This window comes from Oncorhynchus kisutch, linkage group LG14 (assembly GCF_002021735.2).
Source record: "Oncorhynchus kisutch isolate 150728-3 linkage group LG14, Okis_V2, whole genome shotgun sequence".
Lineage (NCBI taxonomy): Eukaryota > Metazoa > Chordata > Actinopteri > Salmoniformes > Salmonidae > Oncorhynchus > Oncorhynchus kisutch.
Genome location: NC_034187.2, coordinates 80,584,082 through 80,611,018, shown reverse-complemented (window position 1 = coordinate 80,611,018; position 26,937 = coordinate 80,584,082). Strand labels below are relative to the sequence as shown.

At 44.2% G+C, this 26,937-nt stretch overlaps 1 protein-coding gene across 2 annotated transcripts; it reads left to right on the top strand.

Moving 5' to 3' along the window:
* Positions 1–3,659: 3,659 nt before the first annotated feature.
* LOC109877032 (1-acylglycerol-3-phosphate O-acyltransferase ABHD5) lies at positions 3,660–26,937 on the top strand. 2 transcript variants are annotated; one of them, XR_004202910.1, is made up of 8 exons: positions 3,660–3,781; positions 5,260–5,345; positions 5,491–5,938; positions 12,580–12,734; positions 20,201–20,312; positions 20,669–20,849; positions 24,720–25,576; positions 25,668–26,937. XR_004202910.1 is itself a non-coding variant. In XM_031789045.1 (7 exons), exons 1-7 carry the CDS (start codon positions 3,711–3,713, stop codon positions 24,858–24,860), a joined length of 1,194 nt encoding a protein of 397 aa, XP_031644905.1. In that variant the 5' UTR covers positions 3,660–3,710; the 3' UTR covers positions 24,861–26,933. The 2 variants fall into 2 exon arrangements, 1 of the variants encoding a protein (XP_031644905.1); XM_031789045.1 differs by having other exon boundaries at positions 24,720–26,933.

The window sequence follows — 26,937 nt, the reverse complement described above, 5'->3', positions numbered from 1 at the left end:
ATTCCATTTTCGAAGACATCACAGGTCTCTGTGGCTACGCTGTTGCTAGGCTACGGCAATCAGGGGGGAGGGGGGGGGGTGGGGGGGGGGGGTTGGGAGGGAGGATATATTGATGTGACAGGTGAGGTGATCGTCGAGATAGAGGTGACGGAAGAGTGTCAGTGTTGGGTGGGGATGTATCCACATCAGACTATAAGAGAAGAATGTAGCGACTGGGGTTTGGGTTTTTCCACATGATAAGCGTGATGCTCTGATTAATTCCTTCGACAAACAAATGGAAAATGAGACCTTCTTTCGTTTCACCAACTAAACTGCCCCATAGTGGTAGAGGGTGCTCACCCCCTGGACATTGTGTGCTGAAGATTGTACTTGTTCTCATAGGCTTTCTAATCACAAACAATTCGTTCTTCCTCCATTTGCTGGTGCAATGAGTAAGATGGTTATAGAAAACGACCGAGACGACGGTGGTCGGGGTCGTGATGTAGTTACAGCATTTATCTGAAAGATACTCACGGTATGTGGTGTCTGCCTGGGTGTGGGGTATGTGGTGTCTGCCTGGGTGTAGGGTATGTGGTGTCTGCCTGGGTGTAGGGTGTGTGGTATCTGCCTGGGCATAGGGTATGTGGTGTCTGCCTGGGCGTGGGGTATATGGTGTCTGCCTGGGCGTGGGGTATGTGGTGTCTGCAGGGTGTGGGGTATGTGGTGTCTGCCTGGGTGTGGGGTATGTGGTGTCTGCCTGGGGGTGGGGTATATGGTGTCTGCCTGGGCGTGGGGTATGTGATGTCTGCCTCGTATGCTGTGGCTTCCTGGGAAGAAAATGTATTCAGAAATTATTCACACCACAATAAATGTGGAAAAAGTCATGTGTTGTGAATACTTTCTGAAGGCCCTGTAATGTCTTCCATCCTAGCCAAATTTCCTCATCTGTTTACATGCACCTCCTCTATATAAAGATATTTTGGTTCTTCCCTTATGCACTACGCTTTTCCGCATGCTAACTTTTATTATAAACTGGGTGGTTCGAGCCCTGAATGCTGATTGGCTGACAGCCGTAGTATATCAGACCGTATACCATGGGTATGACAAACATTTATTTTTACTGCTCTAATTATGTTGGTAACCAGTTTATAATAGCAATAAGTCACCGCTGGGACTGTTGTATATGGCCAATATACCACAGCGTTGCGTCGTACCTAAGAACAGCCCTTATTGCTTATCTATACCACAGTTCAATATAGTCTACCAGTCTGTGTATCCTGCTCTCTATCCACCATTCATAGTGACAATAGTGGTGGATTGTTTGTCCAGATCTGCAATAGGCTAACTAGCAATCATACCACACATAAAAGCATCCAGAAGAACCAATAGGAATATCATGGTACACCAGCAGCCCCAAACGTCTCAAGAATAAGCTACAGACCAGCCAAAACAAGCGTGTAAGAATTGTACTTACACATCCCCCTCATGCTCATCTAGAGGTCCAGCATTTTAAACAGCTAGGCCGGCTATCTGTGGATAAAGAGTAGTATTAATTCAGTTTAGTCTGGTCCACAGAATTATCACGGACTCAGAACCCAGGTACCTATCCAACTATTTTTCATTTGTTAGACATGTCCACCAGCATAACACCAGAGCCAGAGACTGTAATATTCACTGTTTTAAATAAGAGTCTATCTGGTAAGAACAAACTACCACAGCAGCTCAAAGCCACTTCAGCATGATTTTGTGGCACAATCTTCCTTTTAAAATGAATGTCAAAAGCTGGCTAATGTGTGAACAGTAGAACCTGTTTTTGTTGTTGTGTGTATCTATGTAATGCATCTGTATATACAGTATGTCATGTGTCTATATAATGTATCTATGTAATGTGTCTATGCAATGTAATGTATCTGTGTAATGTGTCTATGTAATGTAATGTATCTATGTAATGTATCTGTGTAATGTGTCTATGTAATGTATCTGTGTAATGTATCTGTGTAATGTATCTATGTAATGTGTCTATGTAATGTATCTGTGTAATGTATCTATGTAATGTGTCTATGTAATGTATCTGTGTAATGTATCTATGTAATGTATCTGTGTAATGTATCTATGTAATGTATCTGTGTAATGTGTCTATGTAATGTATCTATGTAATGTGTCTATGTAATGTAATGTATCTATGTAATGTGTCTATGTAATGTAATGTATCTATGTAATGTGTCTGTGTTATGTGTCTATGTAATGTATCTATGTTATGTATCTATGTTAAAAATAAGGACCACGAGCCCAGGCTCTGTTGCAGCCGGCCGCGACCGGGAGGTCCATGGGGCGACACACAATTGGCCTAGCGTCGTCCGGGTTAGAGGGGGTTCGGCCGGCAGGGATATCCTTGTCTCATCGCGCACTAGCGACTCCTGTGGCGGGCCGGGCGCAGTGCATGCTAACCAGGTCGCCAGGTGCACGGTGTTTCCTCCGACACATTGGTGCGGCTGGCTTCCGGGTTGGATGCGCGCTGTGTTAAGAAGCAGTTCGGCTTGGTTGGGTAGTGTTTCGGAGGACGCATGCTTTTCGACCTTCGTCTCTCCCGAGCCCGTACGGGAGTTGTAGCAACGAGACAAGATAGTAACTACTAACAATTGGATACCAAGAAATTCGGGAGAAAAGGGGGTAAAAATTGTATTTTATTTTTTATATAAAAAAATAAGGACCACGATGGAAATTATGTCCCCGACTTTATCGTGCAATCCCTGACACTTAAAACAGTATATGTACTGTGTGTATATATGTATTTCTTTAAACTTACAAATAAAATCAATTATTCAATCAATCCATACTGTGCAGTGACTTGATGGACTGAAAGAGACATAACAAAACACTCAGAAGGTTTAAGACGTTCAGAGATTGTCAGGCCAAGTCTTCCATACTGGGTAAGTCTACAAGGTAGGGGAGGGATGAGGTATTTTCTGTTTGTCCAGATTGACAGTCTATTGATCGACAGTCTATTGATCGACAGTCTATTGATCGACAGTTTATTGATCGACAGTCTATTGATCGACAGTCTATTGATCGACAGTCTATTGATCGACAGTCTATTGATCGACAGTCTATTGATTGACAGTCTATTTACTGTAAACCATGATATTGAAGCGCCTGAAGTCGATTTGATTGGTTGTGTGGTGCATCGGCACAGAAACCCTATCGGGTGAAAATTTGTTGCAATATATAAAAAATATGACATCAAAATGTTGAAAATCTGATTTCCCCCCGAGCTGATCATTGTCTGCAGTCTGCTCTGATCATAGTGTAGGTCTAATCAAACAGGCAGGGAGAGTGAGCTGGTCCGTGGTGGTCGGCGAACCCTCAACCTTCTGGCCCCTTAGCCCTGCATGACATCGATTGTGCCTTGAAAAGCATGCTGAAGTGGGCAAAGTCCATATCCGCGTTAATAAACACAGGGTCACAATAGTTCTTGGTATTTGTAGTTTTAAATATTATTCTGAATTAATTATATGAGTGGGGGAGGGTGTTCAATGCATCCTACAGTACAAGAGGAGGCTCGTGCAAAAATATTTTTTAATTTGGGGGAGGGGGGTGCATTTTGTTTTTGGACACCTTGAGTCGAACTGTCCCTTACATTTTCCCCCGCTCTCTCCTATTGGCTACTATCATGCCTAAAGATTGTGTGTGGGGCGGTCTTACCAATTACCACTCCTACTTAGTTTCTCTGCATGGATGACAGACGATCACCACAGTTCACTGTGAGGAGGATGGCGGAGGAGCTGCACCCAGCCGAGCACTGGTGAGTGGATTTTAATATAATACTGTTTACCAAGTTATTATGGTGAGCTATTCTACAGAGTTATTACAGTGAGCTGTTCTACAGAGTTATTATCGTGAGCTATTCTAAATAGTTATTATAGTGAGCTATACTAAATAGCTATTATAGTGAGCTATTCTAATTAGCTATTATAGTGAGCTATACTAAATAGCTATTATAGTGAGCTATTCTAATTAGCTATTATAGTGAGCTATACTAAATAGTTATTATAGTGAGCTATTCTACAGAGTTATTATAGTGAGCTATTCTACAGAGTTATTATAGTGAGCTATACTACAGAGTTATTATAGTGAGCTATTCTACAGAGTTATTATAGTGAGCTATACTAAATAGTTATTATAGTGAGCTATACTAAATAGTTATTATAGTGAGCTATTCTACAGAGTTATTATAGTGAGCTATACTAAATAGCTATTGTAGTGAGCTATTCTACAGAGTTATTATAGTGAGCTATTTTACAGAGTTATTATAGTGAGCTATTCTACAGAGTTATTATAGTGAGCTGTTCTACAAAGTTAGTATAGTGAGCTGTTATTATAGTGAGCTATTCTACAGAGTTATTATAGTGAGCTATTCTACAGAGTTATTATAGTGAGCTATTCTAAAGAGTTCACCAACTTACAGAATGTTTAAGGAATGATAGGATACCTCGTTGAGCAATATGCCTCCATGTTAATGACTCTGATATAAACATGCTGACGTAAACATTTGTTTTAAAAAGCCCCATTAATTGATTTAGTAGGCCCGACTAGAATTCAAACACATAAGCCTCATAGCGCGTCTACCATTAAATATTTTAGTTCACTAAAATATGTTTTTATTTTGTGACAAAGCTATACATGTAATTTTATTTGTATAAAATGATCTGCCTTGACAAATGGACATATTCCTGTGAACTTGGTGCCGCTACGTCACTTGGACCTTTGAATGTACCGTATTTATTACGGAGCTATGGCTCAGTGGAGATAAGATTATTAAAGCCTGTATATGTCTGTCACTACCAAGACACAAATACACATCCACCAGTCATTGTAGCCAGCCACATAACTTTGTGACATTCAGAATGTTTTTCACACCTGTAGCTAGAAAGAGTCTTATCATTGATTCTATAAAGGGTTTTGTTCCTTGTTACACTGAAATTATGACCCAATAGATAATAGACTACCCCTGTCTTACTATTCAGCCAGAGGGAGACCTTGTTGCACATTGGTTGGCATGTTATTTTAAATTAAACATAGCTAGACTACTGTAGATAAAGGGACATTATTGTAAACGTTTGTTATATTTAACATAGCTAGACTACTGTAGATAAGGGGACATTATTGTAGAGGTTTGCTATAAACCTGTTAGAAGTCTGACTCCGTGATCGCTGAACGTCAAAGTTCACTGGGTTTATGACATCAGCAGGACCGTTTACGCAATGTTGTGTGTGTGCGCAGGTACAGGTGTATCTCCAGTTGGCTTCCATCTTGGTGCCCCACCTCCCTCTCTCAACTAAAGGATGCAGAGGACAAGATGCTCAAGGGTAAGAGTGTGTGTGTGTGTGTATGACTACATCCTCTCTCCTACCCGTCATACTTGCACATCTTATCTCTTCTCTCATTTTGCTCTCCCTCCCTGTTCCCCTCCATCTTTCTCCTCCATCCCTCCTTCCATTTCTCTCCTCTCAGCTGTGAAGACCCCATTCTCCAGGCAAGATGTCCCGATATCCAATGGCAACTATGTCTGGACCATAGCCTTCAACGCCAAAGAATATCCCTCACTCCCCCCCCAGCCCCAGTCTAAGCCCCAGCCTCATCCCTCTTCTCCCCAGCCCTCTCTCCAGTGCTGTCCCCGTCCTCCGCTAGTGTTGCTCCATGGGTTTGGGGGTGGTGTGGGTCTGTGGGCTCAGAACCTGGACTCTTTGTGTGGCAGTGGAGCCGTGTATGCCCTGGATCTGCTGGGGTTCGGTCGGAGCAGCAGGCCCCTGTTCAGCGTGGACCCCCAGGGGGCAGAGGAACAGTTCATAGGGGCCCTGGAGGAGTGGAGAGACAGGGTGGGCCTGGAGGAAATGATCCTGATGGGACACAACCTGGGAGGATACCTGGCTGCTGCTTACACACTTACACACCCACACAGGTCAGCGGGACGAGAGGAGGGGGGGTCGTGTGTTTGTGTTCATACTGTGTGTGCATACGTACACTGAGTGTACAAAACATTAGGAACACCTGCTTTTTTCATGATATAGACCAGGGATACTCAACTACTATTGGAGAAGGTCCAGTGACACAAATCTCCTAGGTGACAAAGGTCCGTATGGACACCGTCCTTTATCGGTGATGTGGTACAGCGTAGTAGCAAGCGTAGTCGTCTACGACATAGGAAACACGTTGTTATATAAAATGTACATTAAATACAATAAATTAGACTAAGAATTTGTATTAATTACAACTTCTTTCGAATGTAAACATGTGCAAAATTGTATCAACATTGCTGAAGAACAAAAGTGGTCGCATCATTGTCTATGCAATGTGAACCAATGTACATGGCGGCAGGTAGACTAGTGGTTAGAGCGTTGGACTAGTAACCAAAAAGGTTGCAAGATCGAATCCCAAGCTGACAAGGTAAAAATCTGTCGTTCTGCCCCTGAACAAGGCAGAAAAAACTAAAACCGCACCAGGCTCAACAATGAACACCTGCACCATTGTCTCAGATTTGCTCTCACACCATTTGTGCCAATGTTCAAATCATTGGCAGGAGACCGAATAATGTAATTTCTCATTGATGCAAGTGCAAGGCCCACTGTTCCCAGGCCGTCATTGAAAATAAGAATTTGTTCTGACTTGCCTAGTTAAATAAAGGTAAAATAACATGGGCTTTCAAAAATATTTATTTATTTAAATGAAATAAAGTGCATGTTTCTGGAGAACAAAGGAGAGTTGAAGAAAAATTATAATCAGAATGTCACTCTGTGCAGCCATGCAGTATTCATGTAGAAGTCACTGTGGGCCATGCAGTATTCATGTAGAAGTCACTCTGGGCAATGCAGTATTCATGTAGAAGTCACCGTGGGCCATGCAGTATTCATGTAGAAGTCACCGTGGGCCATGCAGTATTCATGTAGAAGTCACTGTGGGCCATGCAGTATTCATGTAGAAGTCACCGTGGGCCATGCAGTATTCATGTAGAAGTCACTGTGGGCCATGCAGTATTCATGTAGAAGTCACCGTGGGCCATGCAGTATTCATGTAGAAGTCACCGTGGGCCATGCAGTATTCATGTAGAAGTCACTGTGGGCCATGCAGTATTCATGTAGAAGTCACCGTGGGCCATGCAGTATTCGTGTAGAAGTCACTGTGGGCCATGCAGTATTCATGTAGAAGTCACTGTGGGCCATGCAGTATTCATGTAGAAGTCACCGTGGGCCATGCAGTATTCATGTAGAAGTCACTCTGGGCAATGCAGTATTCATGTAGAAGTCACCGTGGGCCATGCAGTATGAGAAGGCCGATTCACAGCTGTATGTGGAGCCAAAGAAGTGCCAATTTCATGAGAACGAGGACTTCAGCTGCAGGCACCATCTTTCCCCAGGAAGTGACAGGGTCACAGTCACCAGCCTGCTCCTTCAAATACATGTTTTCAATCAACTCCATCTGCTGTGATGTAACATCTACCCATCTGAAGATCTGTTTTGCTTCTTCTGACAACTTTGTCACATTTTGTGACCATGAAGAGGTTCTGGATGAGCAGCAGCAGTTCTCTTCCAACAGTGATGTCATCAAAGCGAGCCTGGAAGTTATCCATCAGCTTCTGGATGAAATCAACATGGTTGGGAAAAATCACCGCTGTGCCCAGGAGATTAAAAAAAAGCTGTCTAAAAATATAACAAAACGCAATGTTGTCTGGTCCGGATTGACCCTTCTCTGGGTCCGGACGTGGACCGCGTTCCGCCAGTTGAGTTTGGCTGACATAGACTGACCAGGTGAATCCAGGTGAACGCTATGTTCCCTTATTGATATCACTTGTTAAATCCACTTCAATCAGTGTAGATGGAAGGGCAGGAGACAGGTTAAAGAAGGATCTTTAAGCCTTGAGATATTTGAGACGGATGGTTTATGTTTTTATTTTTATTTTTATTTAAACCAGGTTTTATTTAACCAGGTAGGCTAGTTGAGAACACCTTTATTTACCCAGGTAGGCTAGTTGAGAACACCTTTATTTAACCAGGTAGGCTAGTTGAGAACACCTTTATTTAACCAGGTAGGCTAGTTGAGAACAAGTTCTCATTTGCAACTGCGACCTGGCCAAGATAAAGCATAGCAGTGTGAGCAGACAACAAAGAGTTACACATGGAGTAAACAATTAACAAGTCAATAACACAGTAGAAAACAAAGGGGGAGTCTATATACAATGTGTGCAAAAGGCATGAGGAGGTAGGCAAATAATTACAATTTTGCAGATTTACACTGGAGTGATGAATGATCAGATGGTCATGTACAGGTAGAGATATTGGTGTGCAAAAGAGCAGAAAAGTAAATAAATAAGAACAGTATGGGGATGAGGTAGGTTAAAAAAGGTGGGCTATTTACCAATAGACTATGTACAGCTGCAGCGATCGGTTAGCTGCTCAGATAGCTGATGTTTGAAGTTGGTGAGGGAGATAAAAGTCTCCAACTTCAGCGATTTTTGCAATTCGTTCCAGTCACAGGCAGCAGAGTACTGGAACGAAAGGCGGCCAAATGAGGTGTTGGCTTTAGGGATGATCAGTGAGATACACCTGCTGGAGCGCGTGCTACGGATGGGTGTTGCCATCGTGACCAGTGAGCTGAGATAAGGCGGAGCTTTACCTAGCATGGACTTGTAGATGACCTGGAGCCAGTGGGTCTGGCGACGAATATGTAGCAAGGGCCAGCCGACTAGAGTATACAAGTCGCAGTGGTGGGTGGTATAAGGTGCTTTAGTGACAAAACGGATGGCACTGTGATAAACTGCATCCAGTTTGCTGAGTAGAGTGTTGGAAGCCATTTTGTAGATGACATCGCCGAAGTCGAGGATCGATAGGATAGTCAGTTTTACTAGGGTAAGCTTGGCGGCGTGAGTGAAGGAGGCTTTGTTGCGGAATAGAAAGCCGACTCTTGATTTGATTTTCGATTGGAGATGTTTGATATGAGTCTGGAAGGAGAGTTTGCAGTCTAGCCAGACACCTAGGTACTTATAGACGTCCACATATTCTAGGTCGGAACCATCCAGGGTGGTGATGCTAGTCGGGCATGCGGGTGCAGGCAGCGACCGGTTGAAAAGCATGCATTTGGTTTTACTAGCGTTTAAGAGCAGTTGGAGGCCACGGAAGGAGTGCTGTATGGCATTGAAGCTTGTTTGGAGGTTAGATAGCACAGTGTCCAATGACGGGCCGAAAGTATATAGAATGGTGTCGTCTGCGTAGAGGTGGATCAGGGAATCGCCCGCAGCAAGAGCAACATCATTGATATACACAGAGAAAAGAGTCGGCCCGAGAATTGAACCCTGTGGCACCCCCATAGAGACTGCCAGAGGACCAGACAGCATGCCCTCCGATTTGACGCACTGAACTCTGTCTGCAAAGTAATTGGTGAACCAGGCAAGGCAGTCATCCGAAAAACCGAGGCTCCTGAGTCTGCCGATAAGAATATGGTGATTGACAGAGTCGAAAGCCTTGGCAAGGTCGATGAAGACGGCTGCACAGTACTGTCTTTTATCGATGGCGGTTATGATATCGTTGAGTACCTTGAGTGTGGCTGAGGTGCACCCATGACCGGCTCGGAAACCAGATTGCACAGCGGAGAAGGTACGGTGGGATTCGAGATGGTCAGTGACCTGTTTGTTGACTTGGCTTTCGAAGACCTTAGATAGGCAGGGCAGGATGGATATAGGTCTGTAACAGTTTGGGTCCAGGGTGTCTCCCCCTTTGAAGAGGGGGATGACTGCGGCAGCTTTCCAATCCTTGGGGATCTCAGACGATATGAAAGAGAGGTTGAACAGGCTGGTAATAGGGGTTGCGACAATGGTGGCAGATAGTTTCAGAAATAGAGGGTCCAGATTGTCAAGCCCAGCTGATTTGTACGGGTCCAGGTTTTGCAGCTCTTTCAGAACATCTGCTATCTGGATTTGGTTAAAGGAGAACCTGGAGAGGCTTGGGCGAGGAGCTGCGGGGGGGGGCGGAGCTGGTGGCCGAGGTTGAAGTAGCCAGGCGGAAGGCATGGCCAGCTGTTGAGAAATGCTTATTGAAGTTTTCGATAATCATGGATTTATCAGTGGTGACCGTGTTACCTAGCCTCAGTGCAGTGGGCAGCTGGGAGGAGGTGCTCTTGTTCTCCATGGACTTCACGGTGTCCCAGAACTTTTTGGAGTTGGAGCTACAGGATGCAAACCTCTGCCTGAAGAAGCTGGCCTTAGCTTTCCTGACTGACTGCGTGTATTGGTTCCGGACTTCCCTGAACAGTTGCATATCACGGGGACTATTCGATGCTATTGCAGTCCGCCACAGGATGTTTTTGTGCTGGTCGAGGGCAGTCAGGTCTGGGGTGAACCAAGGGCTGTATCTGTTCTTAGTTCTGCATTTTTTGAACGGAGCATGCTTATCTAAAATGGTGAGGAAGTTACTTTTAAAGAATGACCAGGCATCCTCAACTGACGGGATGAGGTCAATGTCCTTCCAGGATACCCGGGCCAGGTCGATTAGAAAGGCCTGCTCACAGAAGTGTTTTAGGGAGCGTTTGACAGTGATGAGGGGTGGTCGTTTGACTGCGGCTCCGTAGCGGATACAGGCAATGAGGCAGTGATCGCTGAGATCCTGGTTGAAGACAGCAGAGGTGTATTTGGAGGGCCAGTTGGTCAGGATGACGTCTATGAGGGTGCCCTTGTTTACAGAGTTAGGGTTGTACCTGGTGGGTTCCTTGATGATTTGTGTGAGATTGAGGGCATCTAGCTTAGATTGTAGGACTGGCGGGGTGTTAAGCATATCCCAGTTTAGGTCACCTAACAGAACAAACTCTGAAGCTAGATGGGGGGCGATCAATTCACAAATGGTGTCCAGGGCACAGCTGGGAGCTGAGGGGGGTCGGTAGCAGGCGGCAACCGTGAGAGACTTATTTCTGGAGAGAGTAATTTTCAAAATTAGTAGTTCGAACTGTTTGGGTATGGACCTGGAAAGTATGACATTACTTTGCAGGCTATCTCTGCAGTAAACTGCAACTCCTCCCCCTTTGGCAGTTCTATCTTGACGGAAGATGTTATAGTTGGGTATGGAAATCTCTGAATTTTTGGTGGCCTTCCTGAGCCAGGATTCAGACACAGCAAGGACATCAGGGTTAGCAGAGTGTGCTAAAGCAGTGAGTAAAACAAACTTAGGGAGGAGGCTTCTGATGTTGACATGCATGAAACCAAGGCTTTTTCGATCACAGAAGTCAACAAATGAGGGTGCCTGGGGACATGCAGGGCCTGGGTTTACCTCCACATCACCCGCGGAACAGAGAAGGAGTAGTATGAGGGTGCGGCTAAAGGCTATCAAAACTGGTCGCCTAGAGCGTTGGGGACAGAGAATAAGAGGAGCAGGTTTCTGGGCATGGTAGAATATATTCAGGGCATAATGCGCAGACAGGGGTATGGTGGGGTGCGGGTACAGCGGAGGTAAGCCCAGGCACTGGGTGATGATGAGAGAGGTTGTATCTCTGGACATGCTGGTAGTAATGGGTGAGGTCACCGCATGTGTGGGAGGTGGGACAAAGGAGTTATCAGGGGCATGAAGAGTGGAACTAGGGGCTCCATTGTGAACTAAAATAATGATAACTAACCTGAACAACAGTATACAAGGCATATTGACATTTGAGAGAGACATACAGCGAGGCATACAGTAATCACAGGTGTTGAATTGGGAAAGCTAGCTAAAACAGTAGGTGAGACAACAGCTAATCAGCTAGCACAACAACAGCAGGTAAAATGGCGTAGACTAGGCAACGGGGCCAACAGATAAAACAAACAAGCAGAATGGAGTACCGTGATTAATGGACAGTCCAGCGTGCATCAGCTATGTAGCCAAGAGATCAGTGTCCAGGGGGCAGCGGTGGATGGGGCAGGGAAGCTGGACTGGCGAGTGTTATCCAGGTTTGAAAAAACTAACAATGACTAAATAGCTTGTAGCTAGTTAGCTGGTTAGCTTCTGGAGGTTCTTGTGTGTTCTAAAATGTTTTAAAAATAATAGCGATTCCGTATCACATTGGGTGAGGCAGGTTTCCGGAAGGTATAAACAAATTAAAAGTCAAAAGAGATAGAAAGTAAATATGGGTCCGGTGAGCGTTTGGGACGCGGAGATTCAGGCGGTTAGCAGGCCTGTGCTAACAAGCTAACAGTTTGTAGGCCCGGGCTAGACAACCTGTGCCATTCAGGGGGTAAATGGGCAAGACACTATTTAAATGCCATTGAATGGGGTATGGTAGTAGGTGCCATGAGCACCGGTTTGGGTCAAAACCCTACTGGGTTTTTCACACTCAACAGTTTTCTGTGTGTATCAAGAATGATCCACCACCCAAAGGACATCCAGCCAACTTGACACAACTGTGGGAAGCATTTCAATCAACGTGGGTCAGCATCCCTGTGAAACGCTTTGGGACACTTTGTAGAGTCCACGCCCTAACAACTTGAGGCTGTTCTGAGGTCAAAAGGGGCGGGTTGCAACTCAATATTAGGAAGGTGTTCTTAATGTTTTGTACACTCAGTTTATGTGTTCACACTGTGTCTGTTTACAGGGTGAAACACCTGATCCTGGTGGAGCCATGGGGGTTCCCGGCCCGCCCAGAGAGCATGGATCAGGAGAAGTCTATCCCAGTGTGGATCAGAGCCATGGGGGTCGTCATGAGTCCCTTCAACCTCCTGGCTACACTAAGACTGGCTGGACCACTGGGTAAGATATCAGCACTAAGACTGGCTGGACCACTGGGTAAGATATAAACACTGACTGGCTGGACCACTGGGTACGATATAAACACTGACTGGTTGGACCACTGGGTAAGATATCAGCACTAAGACTGGCTGGACCACTGGGTAAGATATCAGCACTAAGACTGGCTGGACCACTGGGTAAGATATAAACACTGACTGGCTGGACCACTGGGTACGATATAAACACTGACTGGCTGGACCACTGGGTAAGATATAAACACTGACTGGCTGGACCACTGGGTAAGATATAAACACTGACTGGCTGGACCACTGGGTAAGATATAAACACTGACTGTCTGGACCACTGGGTAAGATATAAACACTAACTGGCTGGACCACTGGGTAAGATATAAACACTGACTGGCTGGACCACTGGGTAAGATATCAGCACTAAGACTGGCTGGACCACTGGGTACGATATAAACACTGACTGGTTGGACCACTGGGTACGATATAAACACTGACTGGTTGGACCACTGGGTAAGATATAAACACTGACTGGCTGGACCACTGGGTAAGATATCAGCACTAAGACTGGCTGGACCACTGGGTAAGATATAAACACTGACTGGTTGGACCACTGGGTAAGATATAAACACTGACTGGCTGGACCACTGGGTACGATATACACACTGACTGGCTGGACCACTGGGTAAGATATCAGCACTAAGACTGGCTGGACCACTGGGTAAGATATAAACACTGACTGGCTGGACCACTGGGTAAGATTTAAACACTAAGACTGGCTGGACCACTGGGTAAGATTTAAACACTAAGACTGGCTGGACCACTGGGTAAGATATAAACACTAAGACTGGATATACAGTGCCTTCGGAAAGTATTCAGACCCCTTGACTTTTTCCACATTTTGTTACATTACAGCCTTGTTCTAAAATTGATTATTTTAAAAAACAAATCCTCAGCAATCTAAACACACATAATTGACAAAGCAAACACAGGTTTTTAGAAATTTTTGCAAATGTATCAAAAATAAAAAACAGAAATACCTTATTTACATAAGTATTCAAACTCCTTGCTATGAGACTTGAAATTGAGCTCAGGTACATCCTGTTTCCATTGATCATCCTTTAGATTTATCTTTGGTAAATTCAATTGATTGGACATGATTTGGAAAGGCACACACCGGTCCCACAGCTCACAGTGAGCCATGAGGTCGAAGGAATTGTCTGTAGAGCTCTGAGACAGGATTGTGTTAAGGCACAGATCTGGGGAAGGGTACCAAAGAATGTCTGCAGCATTGACAGTCCCCAAGAACACAGTGGACTCCATCTTTCTTAAATGGAAGAAGTTTGGTTCCACCAAGACTCATCCTAGATCTGGCCGGACTTGAGCAATCGGGGAGAAGGGAGGTGAACAAGAACCCAATGGTTCCTCTAACAGAGCTCTAGAGTTTCTCTGTGGAGATGGGAGAACCTTCCAGAAGGACAATCATCTCTGCAGCACTCCATCAATCAGGCCCTTATGTTTGAGTGGCCAGACGGAAGCCAACGGAAGCCACTCCTCAGTAAAAAGCACCTGACAGCCCACTTGCAGTTTGCCAAAAGGCACCTAAAGGACTCTCAGACCATGAGAAACAAGATTCTCTGGTCTGATGAAACCAAGATTGAACTCTTTGGCCTGAATGACAAGCGCCACGTCTGGAGGAAAACTGGCACCATCTCTACGGTGAAGCATGATGGTGGCCGCATCATGCTGTGGGGATGTTTTTCAGCGTCAGGGACTGGAAGACTATTCAGGATCAAGGTAAAGATGAACTGAGCAAAGTACAGAGAGATCCTTGATGAAAACCTGCTCCAGAGCGCTCAGGACCTGACTGGGGCGAAGGTTCACCTTCCAACAGGACAACGACCCTAAGTACATAGTCAAGACAACACAGGAGTGGCTTTGGGACAAGTCTCTAAATGTGAGTAGCCCAGCCAGAGCCCGGACTTGAACCCAATCGAACATCTCCGGAGAGACCTGAAAATAGCTGTGCAACAACGCTCCCTATCCAACTTCACAGAGCTTGAGAGGATCTGCAGAGAAGAATGGGAGAAACTCCACAAATACAGGTGTGCCAAGCTTGTAGCGTCATACCCAAGAAGACTCGATGCTGTAATTGCTGCTAGAGCTGCTTCAACAAAGTACTGACTAAAGGGTCTGAATACTTACATTCGAAGTCAGAAGTTTACATACACTTAGGTTGGAGTCATTTAAACTCGTTTTTCAACCACTCCACAAATTTCTTGTTAACAAACTATAGTTTGCATGACACAAGTAATTTTTCCAACAATTGTTTACAGACAGATTATTCAACTTATAATTACTGTATCACAATTCCAGCGGGTCAGAAGTTTACATACACTAAGTTGACTGTGCCTTTAAACAGCTTGGAAAATTCCAGAAAATTATGTCATGGCTTTAGAAGCTTCTGATAGGCTAATTGACATCATGGGTCAATTGGAGGTGTACCTGTTGATGTATTTCAAGGCCTACCTTCAAACTCAGTACCTCTTTGCTTGACATCATGGGAAAATCAAAATAAATCAGCCAAGACCTCAGAAAAAGAATTGTAGACTTCCACAAGTCTGGTTCATCCTTGGGAGCAACTTCCAAACACCTTAAGGTACAACGTTCATCTGTACAAACAATACTACACAAGTATAAACACCTTGGGACCACGCAGCCGTCATACCGCTCAGGAAGGATATGCGTTCTTTCTCCTAGAGATGAATGTACTTTGGTGTGAGAAGTGCAAATCAATCCCAGAACAACAGCAAAGGACCTTGTGAAGATGCTGGAGGAAACGGGTACAAAAGTATCTATATTCACAGTAAAACGAGTCCTATATCGACATAACCTGAAAGGCCACTCAGTAAGGAAGAAGCCACTGCTCCAAAACCGCCATAAAAAAGCCAGACTACGGTTTGCAACTGCACATGGGGACAAAGATTGTCCTCTGGTCTGATGAAACAAAAATACAACTGTTTGGCCATAATGACCATCGTTATGTTTGGAGGAAAAAGGGGGAGGCTTGCAAGCCTAAGAACACCCTCCCAACCGTGAAGCATGGGGGTGGCAGCATCATGTTGTGGGGGTGCTTTGCTGCAGGAGGGACTCGTGCACTTCACAAAATAGATGGCATCATGAGGAGGAATATTATGTGGATATATTGAAGCAACATCTTCAGACATCAGTCAGGAAGTTAAATGACCCCAAGCATACTTCCGAAGTTGTGGCAAAATGGCTTAAGGACAACAACGTCAAGGCAGTGGAGTGGCCATCACAAAGCCCTGACCTCAATCCCATAGAAAATGTGTTTGTAGAACTGAAAAAGCATGTGTGGGCAAGGAGGCCGACAAACCTGACTCAGTTCCACCAGCTCTGTCAGGAGGAATGGGCCATCATTCACCCAACTTATTGTGGGAAGCTTGTGGAAGGCTACCCAAAACATTTGACACAAGTTAAACCATTTAAAGGCAATGCTACCAAATACTAATTGAGTGTATGTAAACTTCTGACCCACTGGGAATGTGATGAGACTGGCTGGACCACTGGGTACGATATAGAGTACCAGGCAAAGTTTGGGCACACCTACTCATTCAAAGGTTTTTCTTCATTTTTACTATTTTCTACATTGTAGAATAATAGTTGACATCAAAACTATGAAATAACACAATAATCATGTAGTAACCAAAAAAGTGTTAAGAAAATCTCAATATATTGTATATTTTAGATTCTTCAAAGTAGCCACCCTTTGCCTTGATGACAGCTTTGAACACTTGGCATTCTCTCAACCATCTTCACCTGGAATGCTTTTCCAACAGTCTTGAAGGAGTTCCCACATATGCTGAGCACTTGTTGGCTGCTTTTCCGTCACTAGCAGTCCAACTCATCCCAAACTATCTCAATTGGGTTGAGGTCGGGTGATTGTGGAGGCTAGGCCATCTGACGCAGCCTCCATCACTCTCCTTCTTGGTCAAATAGCCCTTACACAGCCTGAGGTGTGTTGGGTCATTGTCCTGTTGAAAAATAAATGATAGTCCCACTAAGCGCAAACCAGACGGGATGGCATATCGCTGCACAATGCTGTGGTAGCCATGCTGGTTAAGTGTTTCTTGAATTCTAAATAAATCACTGACAGTGTCACCAGCAAATCATCCCCACACCATCACACCTCCTCTTCCATGTTTCACAGTGAGAACCACACATGCGGAGATCATCCGTTCACCTACTCTGCGTCTCAGAAACACACAGCGGGTGGAACCAAAAATCTAAAATTTGGACTCATTAGACCAAAGAACAGATTTCCACCGGTCTAATGCCCATTGCTCGTGTTTGTTGGCCCAAGCAAATCTCTTATTATTATTGGTGTCTTTCAGTAGTGGTTTCTTAGCAGTAATCGACCATGAACGACTGATTCACGCTGTCTCCTCTGGACAGTTGATGTTGAGATGTGTCTGTTACTTGAACTCTGTGAAGCATTTATTTGGGCTGCAATTTCTGAAGCTGATAACTCTAATGAACTTATCCTCTGCAGGAGAGGTAACTCTGGGCCTTCCTTTCCTGTGGCGGTCCTCATGAGAGCCACTTTCTTCATAGCTCTTGATGGTTTTTGCGACTGCACTTGAAGAAACATTCAAAGTTCTTGACATTTTCCAGATTGACTGACCTTCATGTCTTAAAGTAATGATGGACTGTCGTCTCTCTTTGCTTATTTGAGCTATTCTTTCCATAATATGGACTTGGTCTTATACCAAATAGGGCTATCTTCTGTATACCACCCTTAACTTTTAAAACTTCTTATGGCTGGGGGCAGTATTGAGTAGCTTGGATGAATAAGGTGCCCAGAGTTGCCCAGAGTAAACTGCCTGCTACTTTGTCCCAGTTGCTAATATATGCATATTATTCATATTTGGATAGAAAACACTCTGAAGTTTCTAAAACAGTTTGAATGATGTCTGTGAGTAAAACATAACTCATGGCAGGCAAAAACCTGAGAAAAAATCCAACCAGGAAGTGGGAAATCTGAGGTTTGTAGTTTTTCAACTCAGCCCCTATTGAAGAAACAGTGGGATATTGGTCATGTTGCACTTCCTACGGCTTCCACTAGATGTCAACAGTCTTTAGAACCTAGTTTGATGCTTCTACTGTGAAGTGAGGGCGAATGAGAGGGGAATGAGTCAGAGGTCTGGCAGAATGCTTTGAGCTCGTGACGCTCGTTCACGTGAGAGGTAGCTCTAGTTCCATTGCTTTTCTGAAGACAAAGGAATTCTCCGGTTGGAACATTATTGAAGATTTATGTTAAAAACATCCTAAAGATTGATTCTATACATCGTTTGACATGTTTCTACGGACTGTAACAGAACTTTTTGACATTTCGTCTGCAACTAGTGAACACGCTTCGTGAGGTTGGATTTGTTTTTCAAAACGCGTTAACAAAAGTAGCTAACAAATCAAACATTTATTGTGGAACTGGGATTCCTGGGAGTGCATTCTGATGAAGATCATAAAAGGTAAGTGAATATTTATAATGTTATTTCTGACTTCTGTTGACTGCACAATATGGCTTTTTGGATTGTTGGGTCTCTGAGCGCCGTACTCAGATTATTGCATGTTTTTCTTTTTCTGTAAAGCTGTTTTGAAATCTGCCACAGCGGTTGCATTAAGGAGAAGTGTATCTATAATACCATGCATAACACTTGTATTTTCATCAACATTTATAATGAGTATTTCTGTAAATTGATGTGGCTCTCTGCAAAATCACTGGATGTTTTTGGAACTACTGAACACAACGCGCCAATGTATACTGAGATTTTTTAAATATAAATATGAACTTTATCAAACAAAACATACATGTATTGTGTAACATGAAGTCCTATGAGTGTCATCTGATGAAGATCATCAAAGGTTAGTACTTAATTCTATCTCTATTTCTGATTTTTGTGACTCCACTCTTTGGCTGGAAACATGGCTGTGTTTTTCTGTGACTTGGCTCTGACCTAACATAATCATTTGTGGTGCTTTCGCTGTGAAGCCTATTTGAAATCGGACTCCGTGGTGGGATTAACAACAAGATTACCTTTAAAATGGTATAAGATACTTGCATGTTTGAGGAATTTTAATTATGAGTTTTCTGTTGTTTGAATTTGGCGCCCTGCACTTTCACTGGCTGTTGTCATATCGATCCCGTTAATGGGATCTCAGCCCTAAGAAGTTTAACACAACTGATTGGCACAAACACATTAAGAAGGACTGAAAGTCCACAAATGAACTTTTAACAAGGCACACCTGTTAATTGAAATGCATTCCAGGTGACTGCCCCATGAAGCTGGTTGAGAGAATGCCAAGAGTGTGCAAAGTTGTCATCAAGGCAACGTGTGGCTACTTTGAAGAACACACAAGTTGAAAGACTTGCAAGATGATACAACATGAAAGGTGTTAATTGGTGGACTCCCTCTCTCCATTCCTCCTCCATCCCTCTCTCTTTTCCTCCTCCACCCCTCTCTCCATTCCTCCTCCATCCCTCTCTCCATTCCTCCTCCACCCCTCTCTCCATTCCTCCTCCATCCCTCTCTCCATTCCTCCTCCACCCCTCTCTCCATTTCTCCTCCATCCCTCTCTCCATTCCTCCTCCACCCCTCTCTCCATTCCTCCTCAATCCCTCTCTCCATTCCTCCTCCACCCCCTCTCCATTCCTCCTCCATCCCTCTCTCCATTCCTCCTCCATCCCTCTCTCCATTCCTCCTCCACCCCTCTCTCCATTCCTCCTCCATCCCTCTCTCCATTCCTCCTCCACCCCTCTCTCCATTCCTCCTCCATCCCTCTCACCATTCCTCCTCCATCCCTCTTTCCATTCCTCCTCCATCCCTCTTTCCATTCCTCCTCCATCCCTCTCACCATTCCTCCTCCATCCCTCTATCCATTCCTCCTCCATCCCTCTTTCCATTCCTCCTCCACCCCTCTCTCCATTCCTCCTCCGTCCCTCTCTCCATTCCTCCTCCACCCCTCTCTCCATTCCTCCTCCACCCCTCTCTCCATTCCTCCTCCACCCCTCTCTCCATTCCTCCTCCACCCCTCTCTCCATTCCTCCTCCATCCCTCTCTCCATTCCTGCTCCACCCCTCTCTCCATTCCTTCTCCATCCCTCTCTCCATTCCTCCTCCATCCCTCTCTCCATTCCTCCTCCATCCCTCTCTCCATTCCTCCTCCATCCCTTTCTCCATTCCTCCTCCATCCCTCTCTACATTTCTCCTCCACCCCTCTCTCCATTCCTCCTCCACCCCTCTCTCCATTCCTCCTCCATCCCTCTCTCCATCCCTTTCTCCATTCCTCCTCCATCCCCCTCTCCATCCCTCTCTCCATTCCTCCTCCATCCCCCTCTCCATTCCTCCTCCATCCCTCCTCCATTCCTCTCTTACTCACTCAGGTCCTATGTTGGTCCAGACCATCAGGTCAGATTTTAAACAGAAGTACTCTTCAGTGTTTGATGACAACACTGTATCAGACTACATCTACCATCTCAATGCACAGACACCCAGGTAGGTATATATATATATATATATACACGCTCGCTAGCTTGCACGCACACACACACACACACACACACACATCACTCTCTCTCACTCTCACACTCACTCACTCTCACACTCTTACACTCTCACTCTCTCACACTCACTCTCTCACTCACTCACTCCCTCTCTCACTCTCACACTCACTCACTCACTCACTCACTCTCTCACTCTCTCACTCTCACACTCACTCACTCTCACTCTCTCACACTCCCTCACTCTCACTCACTCACTCACTCACTCACTCACTCACTCACTCACTCACTCACTCACTCACTCACTCACTCACTCTCACTCTCTCTCTCACTCCCGTTCTCGCTCCATAGTGGTGAAGCAGCGTTTAAGAACATGACGGTACCATATGGCTGGGCTAAGAGACCGATGCTGGATCGTATCGTACACATCCGACCCGACATTCCCATATCCATCATCTATGGATCCCGATCCAGCATCGACAGTGACTCGGGATACACTCTCCAGAAAACCAGACTGGATGTGGACATCGTGGTGAGTTGATGATTCTTGTAGCAAGTTCTCTGAGAGTGTTATGAAATGGATCGGTCATTCACGCACGGCGTGTACCGTCATTTTCTGGGATGTCAAGTGTCTCTCTCTCTCTCTCGCTCTCTCTCTCTGTGTGTCTCTGTCTCTCTCTCTGTCTCTGTTACTCTCTCTCTGTCTCTGTTACTCTCTCTCTCTCGCTCTCTCTCTGTGTGTCTCTGTCTCTCTCTCTCTGTCTCTGTTACTCTCTCTCTGTCTCTGTTACTCTCTCTCTCTCTCTCTCTCGCTCTCTCTCTCTGTGTGTCTCTGTCTCTCTCTCTCTGTTACGCTCTCTCTCGCTCTCTCTCGCTCTCTCTCTCTGTGTCTCTGTTACTCTCTGTCTCTCTGTCTCTGTCTCTGTCTCTGTCTCTCTCTCTCTCTCTCTCTCTCTCTCTCTCTCTCTCTCTGTCTCTCTGTCTGTCTGTCTGTCTGTCTGTCTGTCTGTCTGTCTGTCTGTCTGTCTGTCTGTCTGTCTGTCTGTCTGTCTGTCTGTCTGTCTGTCTGTCTCTCTCTCTCTCTCTCTCTCTCTCTCTCTCTCTGTCTCTGTCTCTGTCTCTGTCTCTGTCTCTGTCTCTGTCTCTGTCTCTCTCTCTGTCTCTGTCTGTCTGTCTGTCTGTCTGTCTGTCTCTCTCTCTCTCTCTCTCTCTCTCTCTCTCTCTCTCTATCTCTCTCTCTCTCTCTCTCTCTCTCTCTCTCTCTCTCAATTCAATTACATTTGCTATATTGGCTTATTTTGGATATTTACAGTATAAAAATGAGAATCAAAATTGTCACCGGGACAACAGTAACAACAGTAACCAAGTGTCAAAATTACCATACATTCAACAATAACAATAAGCATACAGTAGAGGACATGTGCAGGTTGGTTGGTCTGTCAGACACTGTCCCTCAACTTATGGCAGGCAGTAATGTAGTGCGCTGCCAACCCACAGCTCTCTGTGTCCTCCCCCAACAGGACGGGTAGCCTATCCTAGCCTACCTTGAATAAGGGTTTCAAATTTGGGGAAATGACACTCTCTAATTGTTTTATATTTTTGACATTTTGTCAGGAAATGCAGCTCTGTCTCAGGTTCTGCTGTTGTGCAGTGGTTGCACAGCCTTTCCCCTACAGGGAGACAGGTTTTCCTGTGTCTACCCTTCTCAATGGCAAGGCTGTGCTCACTGAGCCTGTACTTTGTCAAGGTTTTTCTAAGGTGTTGATCAGTAACCATGGTCAAATATTTAGCCATCGTGTACTGTCCATTTAGGGCCAGATAGCACTGCATTTTGCTTTGTGTTTGTGCTTGTGTTTCCCAATAAGCAATATAGTTTGGTTTTAACTGTGTTGTAATTTGGTTTATCCTGATTGATTGGATATTCTGGTCCTGAGGCTTCCGTGTGTTAGTAAAACAGGTTTGTGAACTCAGCCCCAGGACCAGCTGGATGGGGGGGACTCTTTTCTTTGCTCAGCTCTTGGCATTGCAGGGCTTGGTAATGATATGAGAGGGGGTGACTGTATTTTAGATGTCTCCAAAATGTAATTGCTCCTTTTTTAGTTTTTGTTATTAGTGGATATTGACCTAATTCTGCCCTGCATGCATTGTTTGTAGTTTTCCTCTGGACATGTAGGAGAATCATACAGAACTCTGCATGCAGTGTTTCAATGGGGTGTTTGTCCCATTTGATGAAATCTTGTTTTGCAAGTGGACCCCACACCTCGCTGCCATAAAGTGCAACTGGTTCAATGAGATATTCAATGAGTTTTAGCCAAATTTGAATAGGTATTTCAATTTGAATTTGCTAGAGTAAAATGCCCTGCGTCCTTTCTATCTCAGTTCATTCACTGCCTCATTAAGGTGTCCAGTTGAGCTTATTTTTAAACCTAAGTAATTGCTGCTGCTAAGTAATTGCTGCTGTGATGTCACACTGTGCTATTTCACCCAGTAGATATGGGAATTTATCAAAATTGGATTTGTTTTCAAATTCTTTCTGTGTCTGTGTAATCTGAGGGAAATATGAGTCTCTAAAATATGGTCATACATTTGGCAGGAGGTTAGGAAGTGCAGCTCAGTTTCCACCTCATTTTGTGGGCAGTGTGCACATAGCCTGTCTTCTCTTGAGAGCCATGTCTGCCTACGGAGTCCTCTCTCAATGGCAAGGCTATGCTCACTGAGTCAATACATAGTCAAAGCTTTTCTTCATTTTGGGTCAGTCAAAGTGGTCAGGTATTCTACCACTATGTCAAGTAGTTATATTTTTGTTTCCTCATGATTGATTTGGTTGGATCTAATTGTGTTGCTGTCCTGGGGATCTTTGGTGTTCTACGTTGTACACGGAGGATGTTTTGGTTTTTGTGCCCCATTTTGTGAATTCTTGGTTGGTTCTAGAAGGAATTTGTATTTGTCGTCACGGCAACTGGACCTTTTTTGTAACACCATTGTTTGTTTTTTTACTGAGATTTCCTGTCAGGGTCCAGGTCTGACAGAATCTGTGCAGAATATCTAGGTGCTGCTGTAAGTCCTCCTTGATTGGGGACAGCGAACAGTAGACATTTGACTTCAGAGTCTAGTAGGGTGGAATTTGTGGTCTGTATATTTCCTCGTTTAATTTAGGATACCATTAACACCACAGGTCTTTTTGTGTTGGATGGTTTTTATTTTGTCCTGTAGTTCATTCAGGGTAATTGGAGAATCCAGTGGGTTCTGGTCGTCTTTAATAGTTGATTCTAATATTTGTATTTGATCATGTATATGTTTTTGATGTTTGTCCTTTGTCATAGAGCCAAAAAGATCGGAGAAGTGGTTAATCCATACATCTCTGTTTTGGATAGATAACTCTTTGTGTGGTTGTTTGTTTAGTGTTGTCACAACTTCTGCCGAAGTCGGTTCCTCTCCTTGTTCGGGCGGTGTTCGGCGGTCGACTTCACTGGTCGTCTAGCCATTGCCGATCCATTTTTCATTTTCCATTTGTTTTGTCTTGTTTTCCCACACACCTGGTTTTCATTCCCTCATTACGTGTTGGGTATTTAACCCTCTGTTCCCTCCATGTCTTTGTGTGGTATTGTTTTTTGTTGTAAGTGCTTATGCACGTTGTTGTCTGGTGCGCTACGGGTTTTGTACCCATACGTTGTATTTCTGGATGCCCAGTTCTGCTTCTCTGCCACCAGTTAAGCAGCCCTTACAAGTGTTTTCCAATGTTCTCAGAAGTGGTTAGATTCTATGGATTCTCTTCAATTTCATTGAGCTGATTTCGGACGTGCTGTTCTTTCTTTTTCTGTGGTGTATTTCTGTATTGTTTTAGTGATTCACTATAGTGAAGGCGTAGACTAATGTTTTCTGGGTCTCTCTGTGTTTTTGGTTGGACAGGTTCCTCCATTTCTTTCTTAGGTTTTTGAATTTAAGTGAATTTATTCATAAAACCATTTGTCATTGTTCATTTTCTACGGTTGTCTTGTTGAAATGTTTCGATTTTATAGGGAATCTGAGAGGTCAAATATACTGTTATGGGATTGAATTTGTTGTACGCTAATTGTTTTCTGGTAGGTTTCCACACTACTTTCCTTCCATCTATAGCAATCTCTTAATAGTATGCAGTTTGATGGTTGATTATTGATCTTTCAATTCAATTCAATTCAATTCAAAGGGCTTTATTGGCAATGGAAACATATGTTTATAAAGCCAAAGCACATGAAATAGATAAACAATAAAAAATTAACAGTAAACATTACACTGACAAAAGGTAAAGGAATAGAAACATTTCAAATGTCATATTATGGCTACGGTATGTTCAGTGTTGTAACTATGTGCAAATTATTTAAAGTGTACAAAAGGGAAAATAAATAATTCTCTCTCTCTCCAGGTGATAAGGGGAGGAGGTCACTATGTATTTGCTGACCAGCCAGATGACTTCAATCAGAACATTCTTCACATCCTAGCCAGGATGGATGGAGTGAAGGATGAGAGGAGGGAGAGAAGGATGAGAGGAGGGAGAGAAGGATGAGAGGAGGGAGAGAAGGATGAGAGGAGGGAGAGAAGGATGAGAGGAGGGAGAGAAGGATGAGAGGAGGGCGAGAAGGATGAGAGGAGGGCGAGAAGGATGAGAGGAGGGCGAGAAGAATGAGAGGAGGGCGAGAAGGATGAGAGGAGGGAGAGAAGGATGAGATGAGGGAGAGAAGGATGAGAGGGATGAGAGGAGGGAGAGAAGGATGAGAGGAGGGAGGAGGGGAGAGAGGCAGAGAAGGGGGAGGGGAGAGAGACAGAGAAGGAGGAGGGGAGAGAGGCAGAGGAAGGGAGGAGTTGTGGCAGGAATAACCTTTTGGCTCTGAGGAGAAGGACCATTGTTAAGTTCAGACTGTAAACAAACACCCTTTCCTCACTGAGGACCTACTAGAGCTGACGGTTAGATCATGATCTAGGCTGATATGGGATGATTAGATAATGATCTAGGCTGATGTAGGATGATTAGAGAATGATCTAGGGTTAACCAGTACAAAGTTGACTGTCATGGATATATACATTTTTTTAAAGAAATGTCAAATGTATTTTCTGCAGTTCTTGTTATCTTTTCTTAAAGAAAGAATAATGAACATGGATTTTAATTTAGTTTTTTTTTGGACTAGTGGACATAGTACCATGTCTCAAAGCTGCTGCCAGTAGTCTAACAGCTCATGTTCACATTCACAGAGTACCGGCAAGCAAACTACAGGAATAAACAGTGTAAGACATTTTTGGTTAAATTAAAGGAAAAGCTTGTTTTCTGTTGTGAACTGGAACAAAGTTGACTGGGATTTTTCTTTCTTACTTTCAGGGGTATAGTGTTGCCAGAGCTCAGAGAAGCTTTGCTCCCTCACTAAAAAAACAAATATTGAGCTGGTTGAAACTATTTAGTTATTTTGAGCTGGTAAAAATATTTTTGTAAAATATATTCTAATAAATTCTAAATCAATTATATTTAATTAAATTAATTAATTAAACGACAGAATGATGAAACAAATCAAGATGTAGAGCAGCCTAGAGGTAGGTCAATGGGGTAGGTCAATGGGGTAGGTCAATGGGGTAGGTCAATGGGGTTGGTCAATGGGGTAGATCAATGGGGTAGTTCAAAGGAAGTAGGTCAATGGGGTAGGTCAATGGGGTAGGTCAATGGGGTAGGTCAATGGGGTTGGTCAATGGGGTTGGTCAATGGGGTAGATCAATGGGGTAGGTCAATGGGGTAGGTCAATGGGGTTGGTCAATGAAGTAGGTCAATGGGGTAGGTCAATGGGGTAGGTCAATGGGGTAGGTCAATCTGGCAGATCAATGGGGCAGTTCAATGAAGTAGGTCAATGAGGTTGATCAAAGGGGTCCTTTATCTTCTCTCTGGTGGTGACGAGAATAATGAAGAACTATAGGTTACATGATGAAGAACCATAGTTTACACATCTGCACTGCGGAGACCCATCGGAGGCTTGACCACATTAGCCAATCAGAAATAATAAAAATTCAATGTGTGTCTCCCTTGATTTTCATAAACCCCCCCCCCCCCTCTTGCGAAGTGGAACCCAGAACGATATGTGACCATTTGGTTACGGCGACACCATTCTGCCGAGGACACCCAAACCAGAGTGGCCACCGCAAAGCCCAAGGAGCCTGACCCTCTCTGCAAGTTGCTGTCTCCCTTCGTGGGATATTTACCCTACATTGGCTATTGGTTGAGGCACAGGGCCTGTTCCAGCTTTGTATGTCAGGGTGGGCAATTGGAAACGTGAATTGGGCCAAGTTGGAGGTAATAATGTATTTCAGTTATAGTTTATTGAGATGGATTAATACAATCCCAATCAAAGGCTGTTTTTCCTGCAGTAGTAATGATTTATGCTCACTTGTTGGTCAATTGATTTGATAGCATGTTTAATCTATGCAAATTAATGATATGAATTGATAGTTCACCACTCTTTTATTCTGTAATAGGGTATATTGTAGCCATGTGTTGGAAGCTAATCAAATCAAAGTTGATTTATGATACAATGTGTAAGTGACACAAATACAATGAAATGAAACTCGCAATAAAGCTCTCTTCGCAAACAGTGCAATGATATTAA

What these genes read in the sequence shown, in the direction of transcription:
- LOC109877032 (XM_031789045.1), top strand. Translation starts at nt 3,711, where the DNA reads ATGGATGACAGACGATCACCACAGTTCACTGTGAGGAGGATGGCGGAG. An exon ending in CTCAATGCACAGACACCCAG is followed by an intron (nt 20,313 to 20,668) that starts GTAGGTATATAT and finishes CTCGCTCCATAG; the next exon opens with TGGTGAAGCAGCGTTTAAGA. An exon ending in GACTGGATGTGGACATCGTG is followed by an intron (nt 20,850 to 24,719) that starts GTGAGTTGATGA and finishes CTCTCTCTCCAG; the next exon opens with GTGATAAGGGGAGGAGGTCA.